The 25,634-nt window shown below is 38.8% G+C and overlaps 1 protein-coding gene across 2 annotated transcripts in view; it reads right to left on the reverse strand.

Annotated features, from left to right (window-relative positions):
* Nucleotides 1-25,634, reverse strand: part of LOC127476246 (receptor activity-modifying protein 3-like) — a 41,772-nt gene that overhangs the window by 15,427 nt on the left and 711 nt on the right. Inside the window, exons 2-4 of one of the 2 annotated variants that reach the window (XM_051798940.1) lie at nucleotides 24,262-24,383; nucleotides 8,261-8,290; nucleotides 5,141-5,273 (exon numbers count right to left, since the gene is read on the reverse strand). In XM_051798940.1, the coding sequence (XP_051654900.1) occupies nucleotides 5,141-5,273; nucleotides 8,261-8,279 (152 nt within the window). In that variant the 5' untranslated portion in view covers nucleotides 8,280-8,290; nucleotides 24,262-24,383. The remainder of the gene's footprint in view (nucleotides 1-5,140; nucleotides 5,274-8,260; nucleotides 8,291-24,261; nucleotides 24,384-25,634) is intronic. The other variant, XM_051798939.1, reaches the window with a different exon arrangement.

The following is a 25,634-nucleotide window of genomic DNA, read 5'->3' on the forward strand; positions in this document are numbered from 1 at the left end:
TGCAAATAACATGTTAAATGGTGAAGGAGTAGAAAATGTAGGTGCAGTTTCAAAGACTGATTTGGATGACTTAAAAATACAGATTTATGTAAGCAAAATGCATTTTAACACTAGTGAATGCAAGATGATAGATCCAGAAATAATGTATGTCACACTTGCAAGTCACTCTGAGAAGGACTTTAAATCATTTACAGCTTGTAAACCATGTCCTCCTAGAATTATTAGGTAGCTAGGAGGATTAGTGCAATATCTAAATATTTTGGCAGAAGAAAAGTGCTGAATACACAGCAGGACTAGATGAAAAAATAGGGAGTAAATACATAACACTATACAAACTACTGCTAGGCAAAATATTCAATTCTAGACCTGAATCTACTGAAATTCCAAAGGAAAACTTGTGAAAACTTGCAAGAGTTCAAGAAGTCTGAAATATCTGCATTATTATGACAGGCTGTAAAACTTTGATATTAATTTAATAAAAGTGATTGAAAGGTGACCTAAAAGTGGCTTGTTTGTATTTTTGTGAAAAATGGATTTCTGACAAAAGAAGGAATTTTACTGTATCTGTGAAATATGTAATAAGGTGTAAACGCTGGGAACTGGAGTCAAACTGATGAGAAATAAGACACATCTTCCTCTGGCTGTGAACAGCAAACCCTTTGGAACAATCTATATATAGAGATGTAATGAATCAATACTAATCTTTTAAATAAAGAGTTTATGCATTCCCATAATATACACTTATTCTTACAGGGTTTTAAATAGTGACTACTGGGCAGACTGCAAGGCCTGTATTATTCAACAGTGCAGACCAGATGGCCATCTTTCTGGCCTCAAAATTACTGAAATGCTAGTAACTACACTCATAAAGATTCAGAAAATGGGGATGTAGAAGAGAGAAGACTGGTGCCTGGGAGCAGGCCAAAAGCTTAACAAGCCACTGATAATCAGTATTAGCACATCGTGATCCCACATTTCCACAGGGGTTAGGCCCAAGATACACACAGAATTTTGTTTAGAAACTGCTTGTTCTAGCTAAATTGTTTCCAGGATCCAGTTAGAAGTATTTGGAAAACCCTTTCATGAGCTAAGAATAGAAAGTAATCTAAGCCATTACAATAAGCAGCATTTTTTCAGGTTCATGTAAGACAGCTCTGGGTGCTCCCATCTTCATCTGGCCACTTGCTTCAGTAATTAGTCATACCTGGCCTCTCAACTGTAGTTCCATTGTAACCACACCAGGATTTAACATAGCACAGTGAAAAAAATCTGATGGTTAATAATGGACTTTGGTTTGTGGACGGTAGCAGATTTTATATATTCAGATGCAGTTGCTAAATATTAAGATGGTAATACAGAAATATAATACTTCTGTTATTATATGTAATGCAGAACTTATAACATGCATGTTATTATAAACAGATATAAAATATCAAAAATATTAAACATTAAAAATAAAACCTTTCTGTAATTTCCAATCTTCTGGCAATCGAGAAGTATATTTTCTTTTGTTAATTCCCCATATAGCTTTCACCCACACTTCAGTTCATTTGCCATGTACCATAATTTCCTGTCTGTTAAACTGAGTTGTATTTTCATCTTCAGAGCTCCCTATGAATAACTCAAAGGCATCACCAAAACTGTGGCTAGGCAAACCCTTCTTCTCTGTCAATGAATATCTCCAGCTGTGTTTTACCCTCCTTGTAAGGTGTTTGTGGTTGGCCTTCATATTCTGATGTCCAAGCAAGAACCACTGAAATACATCACATCTAAATTACTTAAAATATTTTAAAATCTTACTTTGATCCCTCATCATATTTAAGCTTTCAAGTATCTTTGGACCATCTGACCTAGAGTACTTGTATCCTAACTTCTCTGTGAATCCTCATAGAAAAATGCAAAAACAATAGGAAAACTTTCTTTGGACAGTGCTTCTGTAAAGCTTTACCTCAGACTTTACTGTTTATATGCGGTCATTATACTTTCCCAGCAAGATCAATATCAGCTGTGGATGCTAAAACTCATATTGGTCTGCAGTACCAGCTGCCACATAGGAGCTTCATCTGTTTAAAATCAGTCAAGACACTGCTTTTTAAAGAACACAAGTTTTTTACAAATGTCAGAGCTGTCAGAAAATCTTACAGTATAATTAAGTTATGACAAATTGAAGTCACTGTAATATCTCTCACAAATGTTTGGCCAAACAGTGAAGCACTGCAGATAATTGCTATTTACAGTCTCATAATCGAGGACAGTCATTTACACTGAAGAGCTAAAACTCCTCCGTGAAACAAAGAATTTAGAAAAGAAGCAGATTTCCATTAACTGTTACATTTTGATATAAGATACAAAGATTTTGAAAAATCTTTCTAAATGAAAAGTGCCATGCAGAAATAACTGTATGAAGAAACAGGGTTTTTTATATAAACTCCACAGTTTTAACCCTCTATTTGATCCAGGTTGATTAATTGTTACTGCTGGAGGCTATATGTAAAATCAGTGTAAACTAATACTACCAGGTTTCAAGATGTGAACTTTTAAGTGCCCATGGCTAGATAAACCAGTTTTTCATTAATTTGGCAGATTACTCCATAGACAGAATTGTTTCTGTCTCATCTGTCAGGGTTCCTCCAATGATCTGGAATAAATTAGCCTACATATGTCTCTGCCCAGAGTGGGGGAATTGGAACTAGATGATCTTTATGGTCCCTTCCAACCCAGGCCATTCTATGATTCTATATGCTTCTTATATAAACATGACATCAAATAACAATGTTTATTCTCAGAAGAGTAAAATTTGTAAAGGTAGGTGCACATCTGCTGTTTCTTCAGTGCAATGAACTCTTATTATAAATCGTAATCAGACGTACGACGCCTGATTAATCCTTGATTCAGAAGATAAATTTCTAAACAAATTCTTCCTGCTACTCTCTTCTAAAGTAGAACTTGAAATATAGGAGATAGAAAGAAAGTTTTCAAAAAATGAATACTGTGTAAAAATGTAAAAGGTTTTTCTTCTGTAAGAGGCTTGAATTCTTCTGGTGTTGCTTTTGAAAAAAAATGTGCAAAGCCTCAGACTGACCAACTTCAGAAAAACCATTTCCATAGGAAGGCAGGAATTTTCTTTTACAGGGAATAAAAACAACACCAAAGGGCCAGTGGAATTGGAAAGGATAAAAACTAGGTGGATCCTTAATTTTAGCTGAAAGTCAGGAGAACTCGAACTTCAGTCACCTCCAAACCTTGCACCAAAATCATTAAATTATTGAAGAAATTTTAGCACAAGTCTTGAAAAAAGCTGTCTGTTTATTTTCCTGCATTAAGAAAGGCACAATCTAATATTTTGACTCCTATAGGTACTTTTCTCCGCCACAAGTAGTCCCATTAGTTAAGGACACATCAATATGAACAAGATATCAGCAAAGAACTCATTCTGTGACTATAATATAAGTGTAGAGAACATAAAATGGAGCAAAATTACAGTGCTTCCATCAAAATAAATAAAACATCTTGTACCTAGGTGAGTTGCAAAATTGAAATTATTGTTCCATAACATACAGTTATTTATTAAAGAAATGTATCAGTACCAGCACTGCAAGGATTTCTTTTTCTTTGTACATGTATATTTCTCTGCCAGATCTGAATGCAATTTCTGCAAGCTGATTTGCCTCCTCCTGCCCTTCCCCTCAGCTGGAGAGAGCTGCATGACTGCATCTTTTACTCCAGTGCCGTGAGTTTTAAAAATGTACCCTTTAAAAGATTTCAAGGTTGTAGATAAATGTGCAAATAAATGTGCTAAGGAATAGCATCTAAGTTGTTAATATACTGTCAGATTATGAAACATTATCAGCAGATGGGACCATTTCAACACAGGTGTCAGTGATAAGAGAGTCCTGGGGAACTGCTGCAACATAGCACTGCAGTTCAACATTTTATTATCTATCATGTCTGTTGGTCATCAGCTAATTAAAATCTTGCATCACATGATGTGATACTAAATAGGAGACAAGACCAATGATCATACAAGACAAGAATATACCTAGGGTTAAATGTAAAAGGTGTGGCGACAGATGGCTTGTAGCTACCTCAGAGCAGCCTCCAAAAACACCACTAGCACAGTTTCACATCCAGGAAGATGCTCTGCTTCAGGCTGGCTTGTACCACAGCAGCTCTAGTTCACTTGAGTCTCATTTTCTGAAGTGCTGAACACCTGCAATTTCCCCTGATTTCAGCTGGTGTAGAGAGTACTCAGTGCTTCCAAAAACCAAGCATTATGCATAAGCGAACATGGTCTTAAGAAGCAGATGCTCTACAAAGCCAAAAATGCCACCAATTACACAAACCCTCTGAGTTTCCTCCAGAGCAGAGTTTGAAGTGTGCAGCTTTATAGAGATATTTAAATACCTCCAGCCAACTACAGGAATAGAGATAACAGATAACAGGAATAGAGACAGAAAATAATAATGCCACCCTCACTACTGTCAGTCTTGGAGTATTTTAAACATCCAAACAGACTAGGTAATGCTCACTCTCTCCATGCTATCTGTCAGGTAAGGAAACAAACTACAGCAAGTTCAATAAGACAAATCACTTTACATTTGAATAGGGCAATTTCACACAAGGTGGATTTCTGAAACAATGTCGTCTTACTGAAAAAAAGGAAATCAGAGGAAGGAACTGTATTGCTGCCAGAGAAAACAGAACAGCATGATTCTAAAAGTATTATTGCTTTAGTAGTTTCACAGAAAAAAAAAATTTACTTGGGTAACAATTGCCTAAAATGCACAGAAGTATAGATTAAATGTAAACACAACTGTTTGAGGTAAAAACAATAGCAGATAGTATTGATTATTCCATTGGTTAGTTTTCAATAAAGTGGTCTATTTTGTGCACTCGGAGTTAAGAGCTGGGTGTCTCTGTGTGCATAAGGCTACAGCGCAGGGACTTAAGAGCTGCAGCTCAGCTCTTCAGCAACTGGTAACCAAATACTGGAGGTTTTCAATCTATCTGGAACACAAACATTTTACACATATTATGGATATATTAGGATGTTGGTATTACAGTGTTTGAAGTTATTCTTTTTTTAAAGGACAAACACCATTATAAGGTGAGAACTATTGAAACCAAAACTAACTCTTACATGATAAATTCTGTCAGGTTGCACCACTTTTTAGAGTCCACTTTCTTCATCATCTCTTCAAAGGATTTTCCACAGGCAGGCAACTTCTCTAACATGAGAGATTCATTGCAGAGATCAGTCCATTGACGTGCACCTAGGTAAAACCAGAAGCACCTTAAAGCAAAAACACTGAAATAGAAGCAGGAACACTTCACTCAAACTCCTCACACAGTTCTGCTTGCCACTTACATTGTCGTAAACTTAGTATTCAATATTCTGAGCAATTTTAGAAAACAGAAAAAGTATATCTTTACATAAACTTACTGAAAATATGACTCAGTATAAAATACAAAAGGTTACCACATATAGTATTGCTTTTTAGACCTACCATAGAGGAACCTATCTAGTCACTTTTCTAATCTTACTTAGCTTCATACTAATTTACTACTGCCCATTTGCATTTTCACTTAAAAAGTAACTGGATCTCCTGATCACACACTTCAGTATAGAAAGCACTTCTCAAGCTTACGCAAATGCTTCCCATTCAACTAACTATATTACTGTGAAATTACTCTAACATCAGAAACTTTTGTGCATCTTACCAGTTAAAGGGCTTGAATTTTCACAATTGCAACTTTTTCTTTAGTGTATTACTAAAAGAATTGTCTAGAGATCAAGTCTTATGACGAGCGGCTGAGGGAGCTGGGCTTGTTTAGCCCGGAGAAAAGGAGGCTCAGGGGAGACCTCATCACTCTTCTACAACTACCTGAAATGAGGTTGTAGACAAGTGGGTGTTGATCTCTTCTCTCACATAACAAGTGACAGAAAAGAGGAAAGAGCATCAAGTTGTGTCACGTGAAGTTTAGACTGGATATTAGGAAAAATTTCTTCACCAAAAGGACAGGAACAGGTTACCCAGGGAGGTGGTTGAGTCACAATCCCTGGAAGTATTTCAAAGACGTGTAGATGCAGCACTAAGGGACATGCTTTAGCAGTGAATTTGGCAGTGTTAAGTTAATGGTTGGACTCAATGATCATAGATTCTGTGACTCTATGAATTACCAACAATTATCAGTTGAAATTACAGCATACAGCTACTTGCAAAGAAAGAGTCAACGTTGACTTGAGCAAGCCTGTAACTTTTTCACCCAGTAATGGCAACTCCACAACATTTAGAGTCAAGGTTGTTCTCACCCAGCACATGACTGCATTGGAATACAAAAACAGTATTTTTATATTTCTTATAAAATTGAAATTCCGAAAAAAAATTATTCAGATTAATGTATTTGATTTTGATAAGGCTGAAACATTTTTTTTGATTAAATCATTAAGTATGTCTTGCTTTACTTTTACAGATATTACTACTTTGACTGTTCTGTATAAAAAACGCATATATTTTGTAGAACATTAAAAATTAACTAAATATATATATAAACATATTTAATACAAACGTCTAAATTAAATTAGTCATGAAAAAACCCAGTATAATTTCTTCTTTTCACAGCAGCATAAATCTGAGAAATGGATTTACCTGAACAAAACTGTAACCCTAACAAAACCTGTATATACAGCAATCCTCCTGAGAACTCCAGAGGAATGGCTTTTTTTCAAGAGTAAAGCCAAGGAGAACAGATCACTTAATCCTAAGAAAAAAGAAGTCTAAGTGGAATCAGGTCTTGCACCTTTTTCTTCTGAACCTATGTTTTCACTGAGAACCTATTTACACCAGGGAGAAAAAGTATTTCTTTTCCTTGTATTAGTTACTTTGAAAGCAGGATCCCATAATTGCTGAAAAGAGCTAGTGGTTCTAATTTTGTGTGGTAACAGCCAAACACGCTGCCAGATGAACTGTGATCAAAACCGTGCAAGACTTTTGTTTGATGAGAAGGAAGGAGCAGTCCTCATGCTACCATTCCTTTCTATTTAGAAAAAAAAATAAATCCAAGGCAAGATGATGTTTCAGGCTTCACATCATAACCCAGCCATCAATCAGAAACTTTGAACATCTTCATTCAAAATGGTGCACGTGATTGTAAAATAGGTTTGAGTGCACATCGTTTCAGCCATGAAGGAGACTGCTCCTTTTGAGTCTGGGCAGGAGCACCGTGCAATTTAAGTCCAGCTATCGCAGCTAACTCCTTACCTGGAGCAGACACTGTCTCTGTGATGCTTTCACATACTTTCCAAGAGCAGCAGGCCCACAACAGGACAGCCTGTGCTGCACCTGAGACCCTTAGTCTACACAAATCTCTCCAGGTGTACAGCTAACTCACTAGACCTAATCTTACCACCCTCATCATGTCTGATTGTCAGTGCTCTTTAAAGCTAACGTGAAGTTTTCACCCATGCCAGCAAAAGTCAGAACTATAATTAATCACCAGTGATAGAAATCGTGAAAATTACCAAACACGCTGCATAATTTTGTCCTTAGGAAGTTACCATGATAGCATGGATCCTGCCTATTTAAGCATTCCCGTCAATTCATCTGGCAGCTGCACTAGTTACAAGTTATACTTTCCACAGTTAGATCTGCAGATGAGCACTAAAGCTGTGCAAAATTCGAAACCAGATACAAAAATTGCACAGCTGGCAACTTAAATCCTGCACTGACGCTTTGACAAAAGTTAAGCAAAGCTGCCTTTTCTGGCAGAGTATTCTAAACAGCCAGAGTATTCTAAATCATTTGATTTATAACCCTATAAATCCAACAGAATACGAGTTTCTCCTCCTCTACGTCATGTGTGCTGACAATTTGCTCCAATCCCTTCCCAGCAGGGTGTTTAAATGGATTTGCGATGGCCTTGGTATTTTAGGTTGTCTCTCTTTAATAAATCTTCAGTATTTTGCAAGGTTACAGAAAAAGACTCTGAGTCATTTGACAGTAATCTGATGTCATAAGAGTTTCTGTCTAAATTCCTGACCAATGGGGTTCAAAATCATGAATAATTCTACAGTTTAACCATCACTATTGGGAATGACCTTCACAAAACACTACAACTCTTCATATAGCAAATGGGCAAGACCAGTTGCAAAAAATGCATGACAGTTGACTAATTGAGATGAGATAGGATGGAAGTGCTTCTCCAGTGGTGGCCATTAACAAAACAGAAACAGAAGTTGAATTTTTGAAGTAAAGCTCACCTGCGAATCCAAGCGTCATTAGACCATTAACTAAGAAGGGAAAAAAAAAAAAAGAAAAAAAAGAGAGATTAATTAGATACCTCCATACTTTTATATAAAAGAATTAATGCAGATACAAGCAAACTTGAGCATAATTTAGATTTCAAAGTAATATTCAAAATGCTCATTCAAACATTAGTTTCAGTTGTATTAAAGAGTGTGTCTGAACAGAATAATGAACATTTAGAGAACATTATGTTTTTAAATTCTTTTTAATCTATTCTTTAAATGGCTGAGTCACTCAGACTTGTGATGGGTCTGTCCACACCACTCCTTCCTGTAGTTTCCAACATTAACGATTAGGGATAGGGAAATTGTACTTTAGGGTGAAAAAGTTGGAGAAGGTAACACATTTGCTCAAAACATAGGTAAACACATTCTAATGTGTAGAGGGAAAAAAAATCCTTTTGCTATTAAAATTAAGCAAACAATAATAAATGTGTGCTCTCTTCATTTAGAAATGTAATGCTCTGTTTCACAGTCTCCACCTTTTGCACAGTAAAGTCACACATTTTGACAAACATTACATTCAAAACCTCTAAGCTTCTCATGCAGATGTCACACTAGCATAGGTATGTCAGAAGAGCATCCAAATGGAAACACAGACTATGCCAATAGGAGAAGGCTTCTGATTAGCTATTTGCAGTATATCCAGATGGATTAAATCAACAGAAGCCAACTGTGTTTGCACAGCTCCAGCCACACTTAGGATTTTGTAAATATAGCTAAGAGGGATGTGGCTTCAATTCTTTTTGATGTCTCACTGAAAAAAAAAATTGCTGACAAATTTTATAGTGTTAGCCTTGCATCAGAAATTAAATGACTGATTTCACATAGATGGGTGCCTCCTGCTCCTTGTTTATACAACACATGTCACCCCGGTAAAATGAAGCAGGATATATGTAGTAGAATATCAGTACCAATCACACTGACCTAGACCGTGAGGGACCCCACTGGGATGTGCCAGGCTGTCAGCTGTGTTAACTGCAAATTATTGGGTACATGCACGGAAGAAGAATTTAGATCCTTCTAAGGAGCATATTTTTAATCTAGAGAAGCATTAATCTCTGTCTTAGTTACTAATGAGCCAGAAATTACTGTGAAGAGCAGGAATCCATACATCAGAAAATTGCATTGCATCCAAACACATAGAGATGAAACTCCATTATACACTCTGACAGCAGTATCTCCTTCACAAATAGAGCACTTTTTTTCCCCATGCTATTAGCTCTTATAAATATACTTGATTCTCTGGGTAGGTTTTTCTTGAATCCTCCCTTGAAAATGTGCCTTAACTGCAGAAGACTGAAGATCAAATTAAAGCACACACTCTGTGATGAAGCCTAGCCCATCCATTCTCAGGAAACAGTCTAGGCATATACAGTTACCCTAGTTACTCCCTTTAAAGAGCACAGACTGCACCTTCAGTTCTTATTGTATCAATTCCTATCGCTGTGCTCTAGATTTTTCATAATTATTGCTGCAGTAATCTTCATGAGACCACAGCAAGACAACTAAAACAGGGTTTACAACTAGAATGAACCAGACTTCCCAATGTGTCAGCAAGGGAACCTGTGACAAACGTAATACTGAATAAAGGCTCACAGGTTAGCGCTCACAAATCCTCCTGCTCACAGGAAGATGTGCTTTTTGCATTTTTTTGACCATAATAAAGGATCACAGGGTGTTTTGCACCCATGCTCAATCAGAAGACTCCTGATACCTTCAGAGAAGGGTAAAAAACCAATTCAGACCCCTCTATTTTTTTTGTTCTGAGATATTCAACTCATAAAAAGATTTAATCAGGAGACCGTAGCATGCCGTGATAGTTTACACAAAAAGTATGACCTTTGCAGCAGCTCTTACTTCTTGAAAGGCTGATGCCACCACATCTCATTAGAAGATACACAGAGGAAGCAAAATGGGTCACAGTATTGGAAGGTGTTGCCATGATCCCAAAACAAAACAGTTGCCATGCACTCCTACCTGAACCCACATTTAGGGAAAGAAAAGTAGGTTCAGTTTAACTGTACAAGCTGCCTGCAGGCTAAATCATGTCAATAAGGGACCACAGCAATGGCCTTTAACATTTTTTTTTCTCCATGCACTACAGTGGCATGTATGATCGCCCCTAGTATTAGCCAAATCAGATGCAAAGAGACCAACCAGGTTGGAGCCAGACCAAGAGACGAAGGAAAGTATCATCAAACAAAAGACGAGAAAAAATAGGTTTGAAGGGCTTTTGGAAAGAAAAACAAAAGATAATCAAAATAGGAGAGAGTAATAGAAAATAGGAAAACTGAGAAAAAATCCACCAGTTTTCTATTAACAACCTGCTTCAAAATCTTGTATATGAAAAAATAGAAAATCCATTCCTAGAACTTCACTACAGCCTCCTATTATCTACTCTTTACTCTCCTTTTGTAAAAAGACCTTCTTCTGACACTAAAAAGGGAGTTAAGAATGAGATTAACAGAAATATGTTAATTCACTACTGAGATACATGACAGGGTAACTGCCCTGTAATTTTCTCAACTATATAAACTTCTGTGAAATGGAAAAATATTTCTCAATGTTTATTTTTCTCCTATACTGTTATTATTCACGGGTATTTTTCCCAGAGGCTTAAAAGTAGCACTGAATGTCTGTCGTACAACCACTTTATAAATCTGGAGCAGCATATGAATTGCTGTGTGTTCTTCCTACTGCACATTTCTCTAAGCACATTTTAAGAATAATTCTGAAAATCTTGTGTAAGTATATAAGAGGGAAATGTTATAATTTTCCCTTGCCTGAATGTTTCTTCAAGATACTGCTATTACTGACAGGATCGTAAGATTTTTGAGTGACTCTTATACTTTTTCAGAATAATTCTCATTTTACCAGACAAAACTCCTGTACACAGTTTTGCACCAACAATTACAGCTGTATAATCTTACGTATATTTTTTGAAATTTGAGAAGTCTGATTCAAAACCTCTTTTCTTTCAATTATAATTTTCATAAGAAAAAAAAGAACATGTAATGACCTGAAGTTAAACCTCATGCCAAGAAGCTACTTCTATACCTCTTTTTAAAGACAATCCTGCCAATTACCATCATCTAATCTTTAACTACATCAGGACATCAGATCTCTATTGGAAGTTATGTACTAAACAAACAGCTGTCTGTCTGCAGAACCTGAAGTTTCAATGACAGCAGCACATAGCTATGCAAGAACTGTCATGACATACAGTTCATGAAAGCAACTAAAACCGCAGTTTGAAAAGGTAACTGCTGCTCTGCCATCATGCACTTATGATATGTTGGAAAAATAGGTGAGAGATTAATACTCTATTGATATCATTTTTCTCATACTGATCAACAGCTTTTTTATTTATACACCTGATTTTAAATACTGAGCAAGTCAATTTTACAGAAGCGTAATGCTTCTCCAGATATTTAAATGTTAAATAAAGTTACCTGTTGCAGAGGTGCTATTAAAGATCATGTTAAACTCATCAATCTTTTATGTAAACCTGAAGTTATTCCATTACAGGTGTTCTGGTAGGAATGCATAGACACTTCAGGGCATCTAATGCACAAGGAATTCCCATGGAAATCACTTCTCCTATGCTCTCACACAGCGTCAAGAGGCATCCTACTGCATCAAAAAAACACTGGTTACAATTGTGGTAGGGTTTCTTTATTATCTGTTTCCTGAGCATATATAAGGTCAAGAGCCTCATTTCAGTGGAGTCTGTCTGAATACAGAAGGAAAAGATGAGCTAACACAAGCATTGCATGGTTGCCTTTCAAAGCCTTCTCTAAAAGTCCTCTGTTGGGGTCAAGTCAAATGTATATGGTCAGACACTACAGACTCTGAATAGGCTAACAAATCCTGAAACTTGATGGGAAAGCCCAGAAAGGTCCCTGTTTAGAGGCTACTATAAAAGCACAGAAAGGAAAAATAATGTTATTGGTACAAAAACTAAAGTCCCACCTGCCAGCCTTTAAATAACTCTCTCTACAATAAGTATGGCTCAGAAGGTCATCTTTTGTTCTCAGCTATTGCCTGTCCTTTTGACACTTCATAAGAGGAGTGGGACAGGGACAGAATGGAAGAAAATCATCACAGTGTGAAAGCAGCCAAGGAAATGAGGCAACCAAAGTTCACAGAGACAGGCAATGACAGGAACTCAACACAAAGGAAGGATGCTGGGAATAAACAGAAGTTTGCAATAAATACCGTACTTGAGAGAAGTGTTACACTTGCATTCAAAATTCACCCAGGAAAAAACATGCCTCACCACATGGAGTGGCAGAAGCAAGGTAATCCTGCTGGTAGGGTGCATTGATCTGTTCCTATATCCAAGAAGTTAGCTAGAGAGCTTAGCAGAACTCGGCTTTGCAGTACCTCCTTCTTTGATGTTGAATCCTTTTTAATATTCTTTTTATCCCCTTGTGTCAACTGCACAGAACATGCATATATAGCCACGGAAATGTAACATCCAAAACTAAAAGTGCAGTTCAATGCTGTATTTTATTGCAGTTTGAGGCACGACATTATTGCTTTTGAATTGTTAAGGTAATTTCAGACAGTTAACCATTTTGGACACTAGTCTTCTTCCTGCAGAGCAAGAAAAGCATGAAAGAAAGCAGTTTAACCTTTTTCATTCCATTGGTGCAAATCAACAGGGAATTACTGAGGGCATCAACTGTTCAGACCCATGTTAGTTCAGAGTTCCCCAGGTTTCCAGTGACTGCAAAGAAATGTGACCATTACCCTGAACTTATGCTTCAACAGCGAATTTTTCAGACCAGTAATACAAATTATTGTCCATTATATTGCTTTCTGAAGTCCTTAAATAACTGCTGGCAGCATATTAATATTGCTCCACAATTTCTGAACAGTCTACGTCTACTTCAAGAAGTGTTGGATAGGTTTTCTGCTACTTTGTTTGAAAGAAGTATGTCTTATTTAAATAAACATATGAGAAGTGCTTTAAATAATATTTATTAATAGATAAATATTTTAATTTATCTATTAAGAGATGTCAATTTATTAAATAAATAATAAAATTAATAATACCAGTTCAACAAGAGACTTGTGGAGGGGATTACTTAGATGTACACTAAGATCTGTATTGTACTAGAAGTTGTGTGACTCAGACTGAAATGTAACAATGTTTTCAACTCTTTTCTGTCCTGCTATGTTTTTGATGAAGCACTGTGTAGCTGAAATATAAAATACAGCCACTGACTTTTAGACAGTGGATCAACTAAATATTCCAACAGCAGAATTAATAGCTTTAAGTAAACTCTCTTCACACTTTTTCAAAAGTGGTATACACAAATGTGATCCTAGACTAGAGATTCATCCTTCCAGGGAGTAAAACTGAAGAGGAGTAAGAGGAGTACCTTTGTGTCTAGACTAGAAAGAAATCCACAGCATTAGAAACTGTTTAAAGATGACATTCAGCAACAAGCACAGCATCACCAGCCAGTCGAAGAAGGTGATTCTTCTTCTCTGCTCTGTGCTGGTGTGGCCTCACCTCACAACTGTGTGCAGTTTTGAGCACCACAACATAAGAAAAACAAAGCTCTTAGAGAGCATCCATAGGAGGGCTACAAAGATCACAGAATGAATTAGATTAGAAGAAAAGACCTCTGAGAACATCGAGTTAAACCTACAACCAAACATCACCTTGTCTACTAAACACACAACAACACACTAAGTGCCACATCCAGTCTTTCCTTAAACACCTCCAGGGACGATGACTCCATCATCTCCCTGGGCAGTTCATTCCAACATCTAACCACTCTTTCTGTGAAGAAACTCTTCCTAATGTCCATCCTGAACCTCCTCTGGCACAGCTTAAGACTATATCCACTCATCCTGTCCCTACTTGCCAGAGAAAAGAGGCAGATCCTCACCTGGTTACAACCTTATTTCAAGTAGTGATAAGGTCATCCCTGAGCCTCCTCTTCTCCAGGCTAAACAGCCTCAGCTCCCTCAGCCACTCCTCATATGACTTACTCTCTAAACCCTTCACCAGCAACATTGTCCTTCTCTGGACCTGCTCCAGCACCTCAATGTCTTCCTTGAAGTGAGGGGCCCAGAGCTGGACACAGTACTTGAGGTGCAGCCTAACCAGTGCGGAGTACAGGGGGAGAATCGTATCCCTGGTCCTGCTGGTCACACTATTTCTAATTCAAACCAGGATGCCATTGGCCTTCTTGGCCACCTGGGCACACTGCTGGATCATCTTCAGTAGCTGTCAACCAGCACCCACAGGTCCTTCTCCACTGGGCCACTTTCCAGCCACTCTGTCCCAAGCCTGAAGTGCTGCATGGGGTTGTTGTGGCCAAAGTGCAGGATCCAGCACTTGGCCTTGTTGAACCTCAAACCATTGGACTTGGCCCACCGGACCAGTCTGTCCAGGTCCTTCTGTAGAGCCCTCTTGCCCTACCCCAGACTGACACTTGCACCCTACTTGGTGTCATCTGCAAATTTACTGAGTCCAGACTCAATCCCCTCGTCCAGATCGTTAGTAAAGATATTGAATAGGACTGGTCCCAATACTAATCCCTGGGGGACACCACTAGTGACCAGACACCAACTGGATGCAGCACCATTCACCACCACTCTCTGGGCCCAGCCATCCAGCAAGTTCTTAACCCAGCAAAGAGTGCATCTGTCCAAGCTGTGGGCTGCCAGCTTTTCCAGGAGAATGCTGTGGGAAATGGTGTCAAAGGTTTTGCTGACAGTGTAGGGTGTAGAGGGAGAGCCATATGATGACCTGCTGAGACACTTGGCTTGTTCAGCCTGGAGAAGACTGAGGGGAGACTACATTATGGTCTACAACTTCTTCATGTGGGGAAGTGTAGGGGCAGGAACCAACCTCTTATCTCTGGTGGTCAGTGACAGGACCCGAGGGAATGGCATGAAGTTGTGTCAGGGGAGGTTTAGGCTGGATATTAGAAAAAGGTTCTTTACCCACAGGGTGGCTGGGCACTGGAACAGGCTCCCCAGGGAAGCAGTCACTGCACCAAGCCTGTCTGAATTCAAGAAGCAATTGGACAACACCCTCAGCCACACGGTGTGATTCTTGGGGATGTCCTGTGCAGAGTCAGGAGCTGGACTTCGAAGATCCTTGTGGGTGCCTTCCAACTCAGGATAGTCTACAATTCTACGATTTAAGGTGTCTGAAAGAGAGTTCCAGAGGACTACATGCGTTGGAAGATGCCTACAGTCAGCAGAGACAAAGCACAACAGCTTTCCTAACAAACTCAAATTCACTGAATTCACTTGTGTGTTTGTTACCCAGAACACAAGGCAAAGACTGTTATTTACAATGTACAGGCCTTCCAAAGGCTTTGTACTCCTTGTTTTCATCTAACTTCTGCCTGCAAGACCTGATCTTCTGAGTCTTGGTGTACTGTAGTTGCCACATAAAAGTATAATGTCTAAAACAACCAGATCACAGCTCTTCATAATTTATGATTACAGATAAACACACCTAGCAACTGAAAGTTCCTTTTTTTCACTCCTGAAACATCTGTACTTCTTCAGATTTATTATAGCCTTGTGAGGTATCACTACTGAGGTCTCCATTTTACATGAACTACGGAAACAATGACAGAACTAGTAGGAAATCTGTCTAAGGTCACAAGCAGGAACCAGTATCACTCTTATCTACAGTGTGAGCCAGCAGAAGTCTGGTGCCATGACCTCTGTTTCACCACTACCTCTTTCTCTCAGAAAATGTTACCAAAGCAAGGGAAGAACATGATCTCTCTGCCCAGAAGATAACTGTGAATTGTGTCAGCTGTGCAATTTATGGGAAAGGTACATCAACTAATGAGGCAGCATAGTTCAGATTCATTCCCCCCCAAAGGTGAGATAGCTTGCAATTACTGTTGAGAGACACACATACCCCAGACCACATCAGAAGTGTGTCGGCCCTTGAAACTGGCCACCTGCATCCAGGACCTCAGTCTGACACTGTACCACTGATCACCTGGAAGTACATATTTGATCTAATGGTTGCTTGTTATTGTAACTCAACTGCCTGTCATTAGTCGAAAAGGCAGGAAAAGACGCAAAAAAAAAAAAAAAAGTGATGTGACATAAGGTTTTCCTATAATAAGGAAACATAAGGTCAGCACAATACTGACTTTACTCCATACCTAACCACCTGTGAAAGCGTGTAAAACACTAGTCTCTCAAGGTCAGTAAAGACTCCAGTTTGCTTCTGTGGAGTAGTCTGAAAACGAAGTCAAGCAATTATTTTTTTTAATAACCTTGAGAAGGGGAAATGACCTATAAATGTTTCACAGACAAGGGTCACTGCACACTCCCTCCTGAGGAAGTCTTTAAAACCATGGGATACTTGAAGACATTAAAAGTTCCTTCTTCCCTTGACAAGTAGAACATTTAAATCAAGACATTACCATTATAGAAGGCCTGGGAAAATGTTTTTTTTTTTTTTTTCTTTTTCTGACCAGACAACAAAAATCCCCACCCTGAACATCCATCTTCTCTTGCTGATGCATGTAGTGCTCTCCCAGACTCCTAATGCTGTTACAATATTATGTAAAAGCATCACATCAACATAATTGCAGTGAAGTCATGTTTTCTGTGAATTCTATGCCTACCATGAAGTAAAAAGTTGGCTTGACCATTCATATCTGGGTTGTTTTTCTTCAGTAGCCCAGCATGACTATCAGGGCTCCAGAGCTCTGGATACTCACCTACATGATCACAGATTATTTTAAATGACATGTTGCCATGAAGAACAAGAGCAATAAAACACTGACAAAACTTCAGAGTTTCGCACGTCTACCTATACTTCTGTGTATGTACCTGGTCAGATCAGATGTGAGCGGCTCTTCACAATAGCATCCTTCCTCCAATGAATAAACACTGAAACAGATCCTTGCCAGCACAGCATGGCACCATGATCACCATGCACACCACAATTTCTTCTGGATGTATATCCACATAGGAAACTACAAAGCAGCAGATTCTGGTACAGGAAATTACTTAGGTCAAGTTACTGCAGTAAATCATTCCTCTCAGTGGATCTGAGGACCAGAACTGAACATCAGAGAAGCACAAATTCCCAGGTATCTGCCTCCAAGGCACACCACCCAGCCAACAAGGCATCTGGCTGCTCATGCAGAACCCAGTGCTCCTCAGTTTGCACTTTTTGTATTTACTTTCATGTTTTTTAACAGAGTTCTTTTGATTTGTTTTTCAAACGGCATGTGTCACTAAAGGAGAGAGGTGTTATGAGAGTGAAAGATTTAAACTTCTCTTTCTTCTCTCCCCCATCTACTACCTTCATGTGTTAACACCGTACTGAAAGTTGATTGCAACTACTCCTGTGTAATGGAAACAAAGTATTAGAAGCAATGACTCCATAAAAACCTTACTTTATGTATATCATTGTTACAGTAACAAGGCAGTAAAACTTTTAAATTCCAAGTTTTCTTTATAATCATTACTAATTTCTATCCTGTTTTTCTTTCATTTCAGTATTATACTAAGAAAAATTTTAAAAGTACGATGTTTTCTTAACCAGTCCAAGACCAAAAGACATTTCAGCAACAGCAGTTGAGTAGTGCTTACACATACATGCAAAACTTAAGATGTGCTAGGAATATGCCAGCTAACGAGTATGGAAAACCAGAAATGGCTAACATTGTACAGAAAAATGCTACTCTTTATTTCTTCCTAAGCTAAGAGAATTGCTAGGGTGTGAAGAAATCATTTATCACTATTTGTGCCACCAGGCTGAAACAGTGAAGATGATCAACCCTGAAGAGTAGGCTCCTAAGATCTTCAGATCTGCACATTTTTGAGCTCTGGGATGGTTGACCATCAAGGTGCCCATCAAGAAGCTCTATCACTCCCCTCCTCAGCTGGCAGGGGGAGAAAGAATACAGCAAAAGGCTCATGGGGCATGATAAGGACAGGGAGAAATCACTTAATAACTACCACCATGAGCAAAACAGACTCAACTTGGTAAAATTAATTTAATTTACTGCCCATTAAAATCAGAGTATGGTAATGAAGAATAAAACCGAATCTTGGTACACCTTCCCCCTATCTCTCACTTCTTCCCACACTCAACTTCACTCCCAATTTTTCTATCTCCCTCCTCCCCAAGTAGTGCAGGAGGATGGGGAATGGGGGCTGCAGTCAGTTCATCACATTGGCTCTGTCACTCCTTTCTCCTCAGAGGGAGGACTTCTCACACTCTGCCCCTGCTCCAGCATGGAGTCCCTCCCATGAGAGAGTTCTCCACAAACTTCTCCAGTGTAAGTCCTTCCCAGGCTGCAGTTCTTCACAAACTGCTCCAATGTGTGTCTTTCCACAAGGTTTTAAGTCCTGCCAGGAGCCTGTTTCAGTGTGAACTTCCTATGGGGTCACAACCTCCTTTGGGTATCCATATGTTTTGGTGTGGGACCGTCTATGGGCTTCAGGGTCACAGCTGCCTCACCATGGTCTTCACCATGGGCTGAAGAGGAATCTCAGCTCCAGTACCTGAAGCACCACCTTTCCCTCCTTCTTCACTAACCAGAGTTGTTTCTCTCACATGTTCCTCCTCTCTTACACCTGCTGTTGTGCAGCAAGTTTTCCCCCATCTTAACTGTGCAATCCCAGAGGTGCTACCACCATCACTGACAGGCTTGGACTTGGCCAGTGTGGGGTTCGAATGAACAATATTGGTTACCCTCTATTGATCTATAGAACATTGGGGTTTGTTTAGCTCTAACACTATCAGTGAAATTGTAAAACAGTTTATCTAAATCTCCCTGCTTTCACAGTCTCAGAAACATTCTTGGGCTGAAATTTTCCATGACTTTGCTCTCATATTGGGGCGAACTTTTTCTCCTAAAGCCTGAGTAAAATCCTGCTCAGGATTCTGGAGTCATGCAAGAAATAAGTAGAAAGGGGAGTAGTAGATAAGAATGAGTATTCCCCTCCCTGTAGTTTTGCAAATGTGTCAACAATTCTTTTACTCATGAACTTATAAACAGCTTAATTTATTTATATAGCTGTGGAGTGGTATACTCTGAGGCCAGAAGGAATCCCTCACATCATCCAGATCTTTTGTAGCATAAGGTAAAGGTCTTACAATAATTTCTGTACCAAGCCAATAATGTCTACTCAAAAGACAGATATTCTTCATAAACATTTCCAGTGCAGATTGGGGATGAAGAATCCCCCATTTCCTATAGGGCGTATTTATGTGAGATTGTTCCTACCAACACTTTTTATTTCTTTGACAAGTTTTTTTTTTTATATATAATTAATTGCATGATAAAATATGAAGTAGCTGGGAGGAAAAAATCTAAATACTGCTCAGGCATAATCAGCATGCAATAGCATGAGCAGTATAGGATCAAGCATCCTTCTGGTGTCGCAATGCACATTCCACCTGTTCTGTACTGCTCCACCAGAAAGATAAGACAAAGAGGAGTTAGAAACTACTTTAACTAAAACTCACAGTAAATAGCAGGTATAAAATGTCACATTACCACACAGACAGAGATTCCCTCCCCATTTTTTAAAATAATTAAATCCCAGAAAAGAGCACTAACATTTCTTTCCAAAAACTTTAAAATGCAGAAAGAAAACACAAATATTTTGAGGAGCTTAATTTTCCTTTGACCTTTCCTTTGCATTTGTCTTTTTTGCTGCTTCTAGTCTACACTGGAGCCAGTTAAACAGAAACTGGACCGATGGTTATTCCAGCAACACTAACATTACTTCATTGTGCATCACTAAGTGTTCCATGGCAGAAAATTCAACCCTGAACATACCTCTGGAAATATGTTCAGCATCCACATTTACTAATGGCAAAGTTAGTTTCCTTGAATGCAAATCTAGTCTAGCTCCATGGGTCAAAAATAAGAGATTTACAATATTTTTTAATATCATACAGTAAGTTCTGATTTTGAGTTAGCCTGAAGTATTTAGCTTGTAAAAAACTACATATTTATCTGTTTTTCTAAAAATAAAATAGAGGAGATTCCCCGCATACTGAATGACAATTGATGACTCTGCAGAAATACACGCTTGGAGCATCTCATTGAAAGCCAGAACAAATTTATTTTTCCCGTTTCACCTGGACACATAAGTTTAATGCTCTATCATTGAAAGATTACAACACCCATTGCTAAGTAAATTTAAAGAAACCTCTTTTACTATTAAATTGTACATGTTCTTGGTACAGGGAGACCCTTGAGGAGTAAAACTGGAACAGCTCAAGAACTCAAAGAGATGATAAGGGACAGCATTACATTTGTAGCCACTTGTCAAAAACAAACATGAAGAAGAAATCTGTTCCACAGCCCCATGTGACTACCAGACAGCAAAGCCCTGATGCGAAGGCTGATATAGCAAAGGGCCACCTCCACTCCAAAGCTACAGAATGTGTCTGGGTATCACAGAGACAGCCAAGTCTTTTCAGGTGATGAGACCAACTGCAAACACCTGCATGGCCTTCACACCTCCACATCAAGAGGACATCTTCCTCACAGCCCTGACAACAGTCTCCAGTGCATAGAAGGTGAGCAAAAGAGAAGAGTACAGACCAAAGCTAAAGTTCAAGTGCTTAAGACTCAGAAGCTTTGTGTCCTTTTGATGAGCACTTGAACTTCTATAAGGTGCCATTTACTGTCCCAGTATCCCCCCATCTCTTCCCAATACACTATGGGTATGAAACCTCTTTTCCCTTCTGCTAAAGGCAGAAAGGCCACACAGATCAAAGGCTTCACACCCTGTCAAATCTTAAACTGTATATTTTGAGACAACAACAATGCAATAATATTTGATAACGGTTAGACTCTCTAGGATCAATCTCTCTGCACACAAAGGGATGCAAAAGAAATCTGTCACTTGTGACATTTGGAAACAAAACTAAATTCCTGCAAGAAGTGACAGTCATTACTGGCCAACAGGAATTATAGTATTTATTCTCACACTGCACACAGAAATTTTTTTTTCCAGATAATGCTCTACAAAATAAGGGCAAATTAGTCACATTTTTTAGGGTGTGAAAGTAAGACACATGCTTTATTGCAGGCCTGATGCTTCTGCATAATCCTTTGCTTACTCAGCTTAATCTAGTTAAACGCAATGAAGACGTGCTTTTGCAACCTGGAGCTGGGCTAGAGCCCCAGCAATGTCTATCACATTGTCCTCTTCAGATGAGAGTCTCCCTGGCTCAGAGCATAGGTGGAACACCCCAACTATAGAAGGCCAATCTGGCTACATACAGGCAAAGTTCTGTATTCCTGGAGATAAACTGAGGCCACCAGCTGTTATGCAGATATGCCACTTGTTCAAGACAATACAGTAGATCATGTCAAGCTGCTCCAAAGACAAAGGCTGGGATTGTCTCTAACCTTCAAACCATCTAACAGTGCAATTGCATTTTCTTTTAAGGTTTTTAGTGAGGAACAAAGCCGTCTCCTCGTTTCAGACTGGTTTCAGGAAAGCCAACATATGAAGGGAAATTAAGCCTAAAAACTTCTGAATAGGCAGCTTTCTCCTATTCCACTTTGCTACTCCTTTCTTTCCTCATACCCAGGTATCATTCCCACAAATAACTCAAGGGTTCTTCAAGCAGCTTTTAGATTGTTCTAAATACACAGTCACATTAAAAAAATGTCTTTTTTCTGTTTATGGTTTCCAGTTTTTCTCAATGTAAGACTGGCTGTGAAGAGACTCTTATTTTAGAAAAAAGCACAGGCTGTTTTCATAAAACACACAATAATACACTTCTACAATTTTATTCTGAAATAAAATGGTTCATGCAACAGCTTTCACTAAACTAAAAAGGTGTGAATTAAAACACGTTTCATTATGTTTGTGAAAATTAATCTCTCCACGAGCCCTAGGAGACCACAGTTTGCTTTCTTCATATGTGTTTCTCAAGCACTAATTTCAATAGCCAAAACAGATGGTAGCAAGTAGTGTTTTGTAAGAGACCACTCGCTGCATTTTTTTCCTTGGTAAGGAAAACTGAAATTTGATTCATTTGTCTCCAATTCAAGCCATGAATCATCTCTGTTATCAGTACAGAGGTGGGGGAAACTGAACCACAAACCATACAAAAACTGCTGGTGCTGCAATGTTTAAACACAATTCAGTTGACAAAATCTGCCATAGTTCTCCTTGAGGGAACCAAATTATACTCAAAACTATTTCCTTAAAATCATGTAGTATGTGTGTATCTGCCCCTATAGCAGTACCTGTCTACCTTGTAGACTTCTATCTTAACGGCCTCTGATGATTTGCATCACCGGTTTGACTAAAATAAACCTAAAAGCAAAGCCCTGACACCAAAGCTATTTAAAACCTTAACTACTATGTAAGTAGGGAGATCTCTACTAAGTTAAGAGCAAGAATTAGATCTCGTTGGTGTAAATCAGATTCAAAAAGCCTCTCTTCTTCCTCCACACTTTCAACCTGGAATTACCTTCAAACATGGAGTGTCATTCCTCCTGGGGGCTCAGACCAAGACATCTGGAGATGACATTCGATCCTCTGCGCTACCACTTGCAGTTCACTTACCATCTCAGAGACAACTGAAATCAGGAAATCCTGCCGCTCACCCTGTCAAGAGCAGGTGGTATGAACCTATCTCCTGTTGTAAGTGCAGACCTCAGGAAAAGGGCAACACCTTGCCAAATAAAAGAATCAGGAGACACAAACAGGGTGAAGGATGGTGGGAAAAATGTCTGGATCCAACAGCAAGTTGTAACAGAGGTTGCATTTACACTAGATGCTTTGCTTTCAGGATGGATGCTGGTGTGGTCTGCTGCCTGTCTTCCTGCTTGCCTACTGTTGAAAATCATGTTTTTAGAAAATGAGGCATTATATTTTAGAGAAGTGTTTTTGTTAGAACTCTGTGGTCTGTCTCAGAATCAGATGTACTTCTTTGCAAAGGTTTATTTGTTCTACATGCACACTCGCCTGGGTCTATTAAATTCAGAACTCCTATGACAGTATTCCCTTTCTTTGTTCCACCCTTTGCAGCTGCAGAACAGCATGATATATTCATAAGAAAATAATGAAAAAAAAAACCCTTGATTTGGTTTTCAAACTTAAACTCACTAAAATTGTTTCCTGTTTGATTTTTTTCCCTCATTGGAATCCAAACTCTCCAGGAGTTACAGATGCTATGTTGCACACGAGGGCAGCTCAGAATCTGGACTTTAACACACAGCTTTTTCATTATTGTTTGCAGGGTGAGGTATAGTCTTTAAAATAAAAAGCAAAAACATAACTGGGACCAGGCTCTGTTTCCAGGTTTCCAACTGTCCAGTTGCTCACCCCTGACCTGTTTAACACTGTGAAAACAGGATTATAAAACGCAAAAATCTACAGACAGTCTTTGAAATCTGCATTGGAAAACTGTTCCAGATAAGAATCACACCATCCCTCTTGATATGGGTTTATATACATATACTGAGAAAGATTAATCTGGAATTTTAAAAAACACCCAGTTTTACTCTAGTAGCATCTTTCAATTCAAATACAAATAGTACTACTGAAATGCAGGCATTGCATAAAGAATGAAGGAGTAAACATTTGGACAGAGATGCCAAAACAATGACTTGTGTAAAAAAGCCACTTCATCTGTTAAAAGTCTTGGTCAAGCCCTTAAGTTGCTCCTTGCCTCAGTTCCCATACACAGAAGTAGAATAAGAGACTCTGGTATGATGGTAAATACATCACTATTTCTGAGGTGCTTAGATTCCACAGTTAGTAAGTGTCTTCTATCTACAAATCTGCTAAGCAAAGTAGAGGATTTCACCTGACAGCTGGCATTTCCAGCTCTGCACCTTGCCCCAATTCGGGATGTTATCAGCACTTCATATGGAAAACAGAACCGACCACATGCCTGTGTACCAGGTGCCTCAGTTCAGGCATTCTTTACCCTCCACACGGATACTCACCACACACAGCAAATCCAACTTCTCTTATAATCACCGAGTGAACACATTGCCTTTTTTGTCATCCTTGCTAAGGAACGACAACACAACAGATGGTTCTACATAGTGATAATGTGTCAAGAGTCCTAGGCAGAAAGATAGAGAAAGCAGTGGTCTGAGGCTACAGAAGTACAGTCCTGGTCCCCACCCAGATGGACTTCCCACTGCAGTCAGTGAGCTAACACTGAGGAATCCTGGCAAGAGTTTTACCTTAATGAGAGAGGTCTCTTGCTAGTCAAAAGAAGCCATTAGGAATGGCCATTCAATTAAAGTAAAAATTCTTCCAAAATAACTGATATTAAAAGTGTGTTTGTATTACTCAAGGAAGAAATTTAGTTTTCTACCACTTAAGGTTTTCCTTATTAAAAAACTCAATTTCACATCATAGAACTCAGAGGGCTTTTCCTACTAGGAAATCAGTCTCATTTCATTAATTCTTGATTATATCTACTCTTTCCAATTTCAGGCAAAAGCAATGCATTATCAGTTAACAGATATCCTTAAAATCTTTTTTTTTCCTTTTTTGTGAAAGGAACTAGCACAGTCAAAAATGCCTAACACAATTGATTTACCTTTGCCTCTCTGGTGAAAAATGCCCTGAGCCACAGGGACACTGCCCCTCACTCCACTCAATCTCTGAAAATAAATCTCCAGTGAGCAATTTTGTTTTCCAAAAGTCACAGTAACACCAAGATGTGTCCCCATACAAAAACTGCCTGGTTCCCTAAATTCAAGATCACATAAATCTTTCCCATGTCAAGACAGATGTTGGCCACCTTTTTATTCCTTTACAGCTGGGAAATAACAAACTATGAGCAACTAAGGTAAGATTTAGGCAATCCTTAAGCCATAGAGAATCATGTATTTGACATGTGATCCTTTTGACAGATCAGGTAAAGATGATGCTACTGAATACTGTTGATACAATTATCCATTTATTTGGACATCTTTTCATAGAAAGATGTCCAGTGTTTACCACCTGTGTACTTTGGAAGTGGCATAAAGCAGCAAACAAAGTCAAAAAGTCCTCAGATACACCTTCTAAAGCTACAAAACCTGACTTTCTTCTCCCTTAAGTGTGACTCACAGAGAATTAACTACATCTCTGGGTATTCTGCTGAGTGAAGAAGATCAGAACATACTTCTCCCTGCAACTTTTGACTTGACTGCAACCCATTAAATCTGAGAACCCCAAAACAAGCTATGTGTCAAGGAACAATAAGAGAGTTCTTCTAGCAGCAGAGCTACCCTAAGTGAAAGATCTCTGCTTAATAACTGCCTGCTTGTAACAACTACTCTAACAGGAATCAGCCCCTCCGTCTGCAGCAGAAAACGTT

Source organism: Manacus candei, unplaced genomic scaffold (genome assembly GCF_025592945.1).
Source record: "Manacus candei isolate 608988 ecotype Guabito, Panama unplaced genomic scaffold, ASM2559294v1 h1tg000049l, whole genome shotgun sequence".
NCBI classification, from domain to species: domain Eukaryota; kingdom Metazoa; phylum Chordata; class Aves; order Passeriformes; family Pipridae; genus Manacus; species Manacus candei.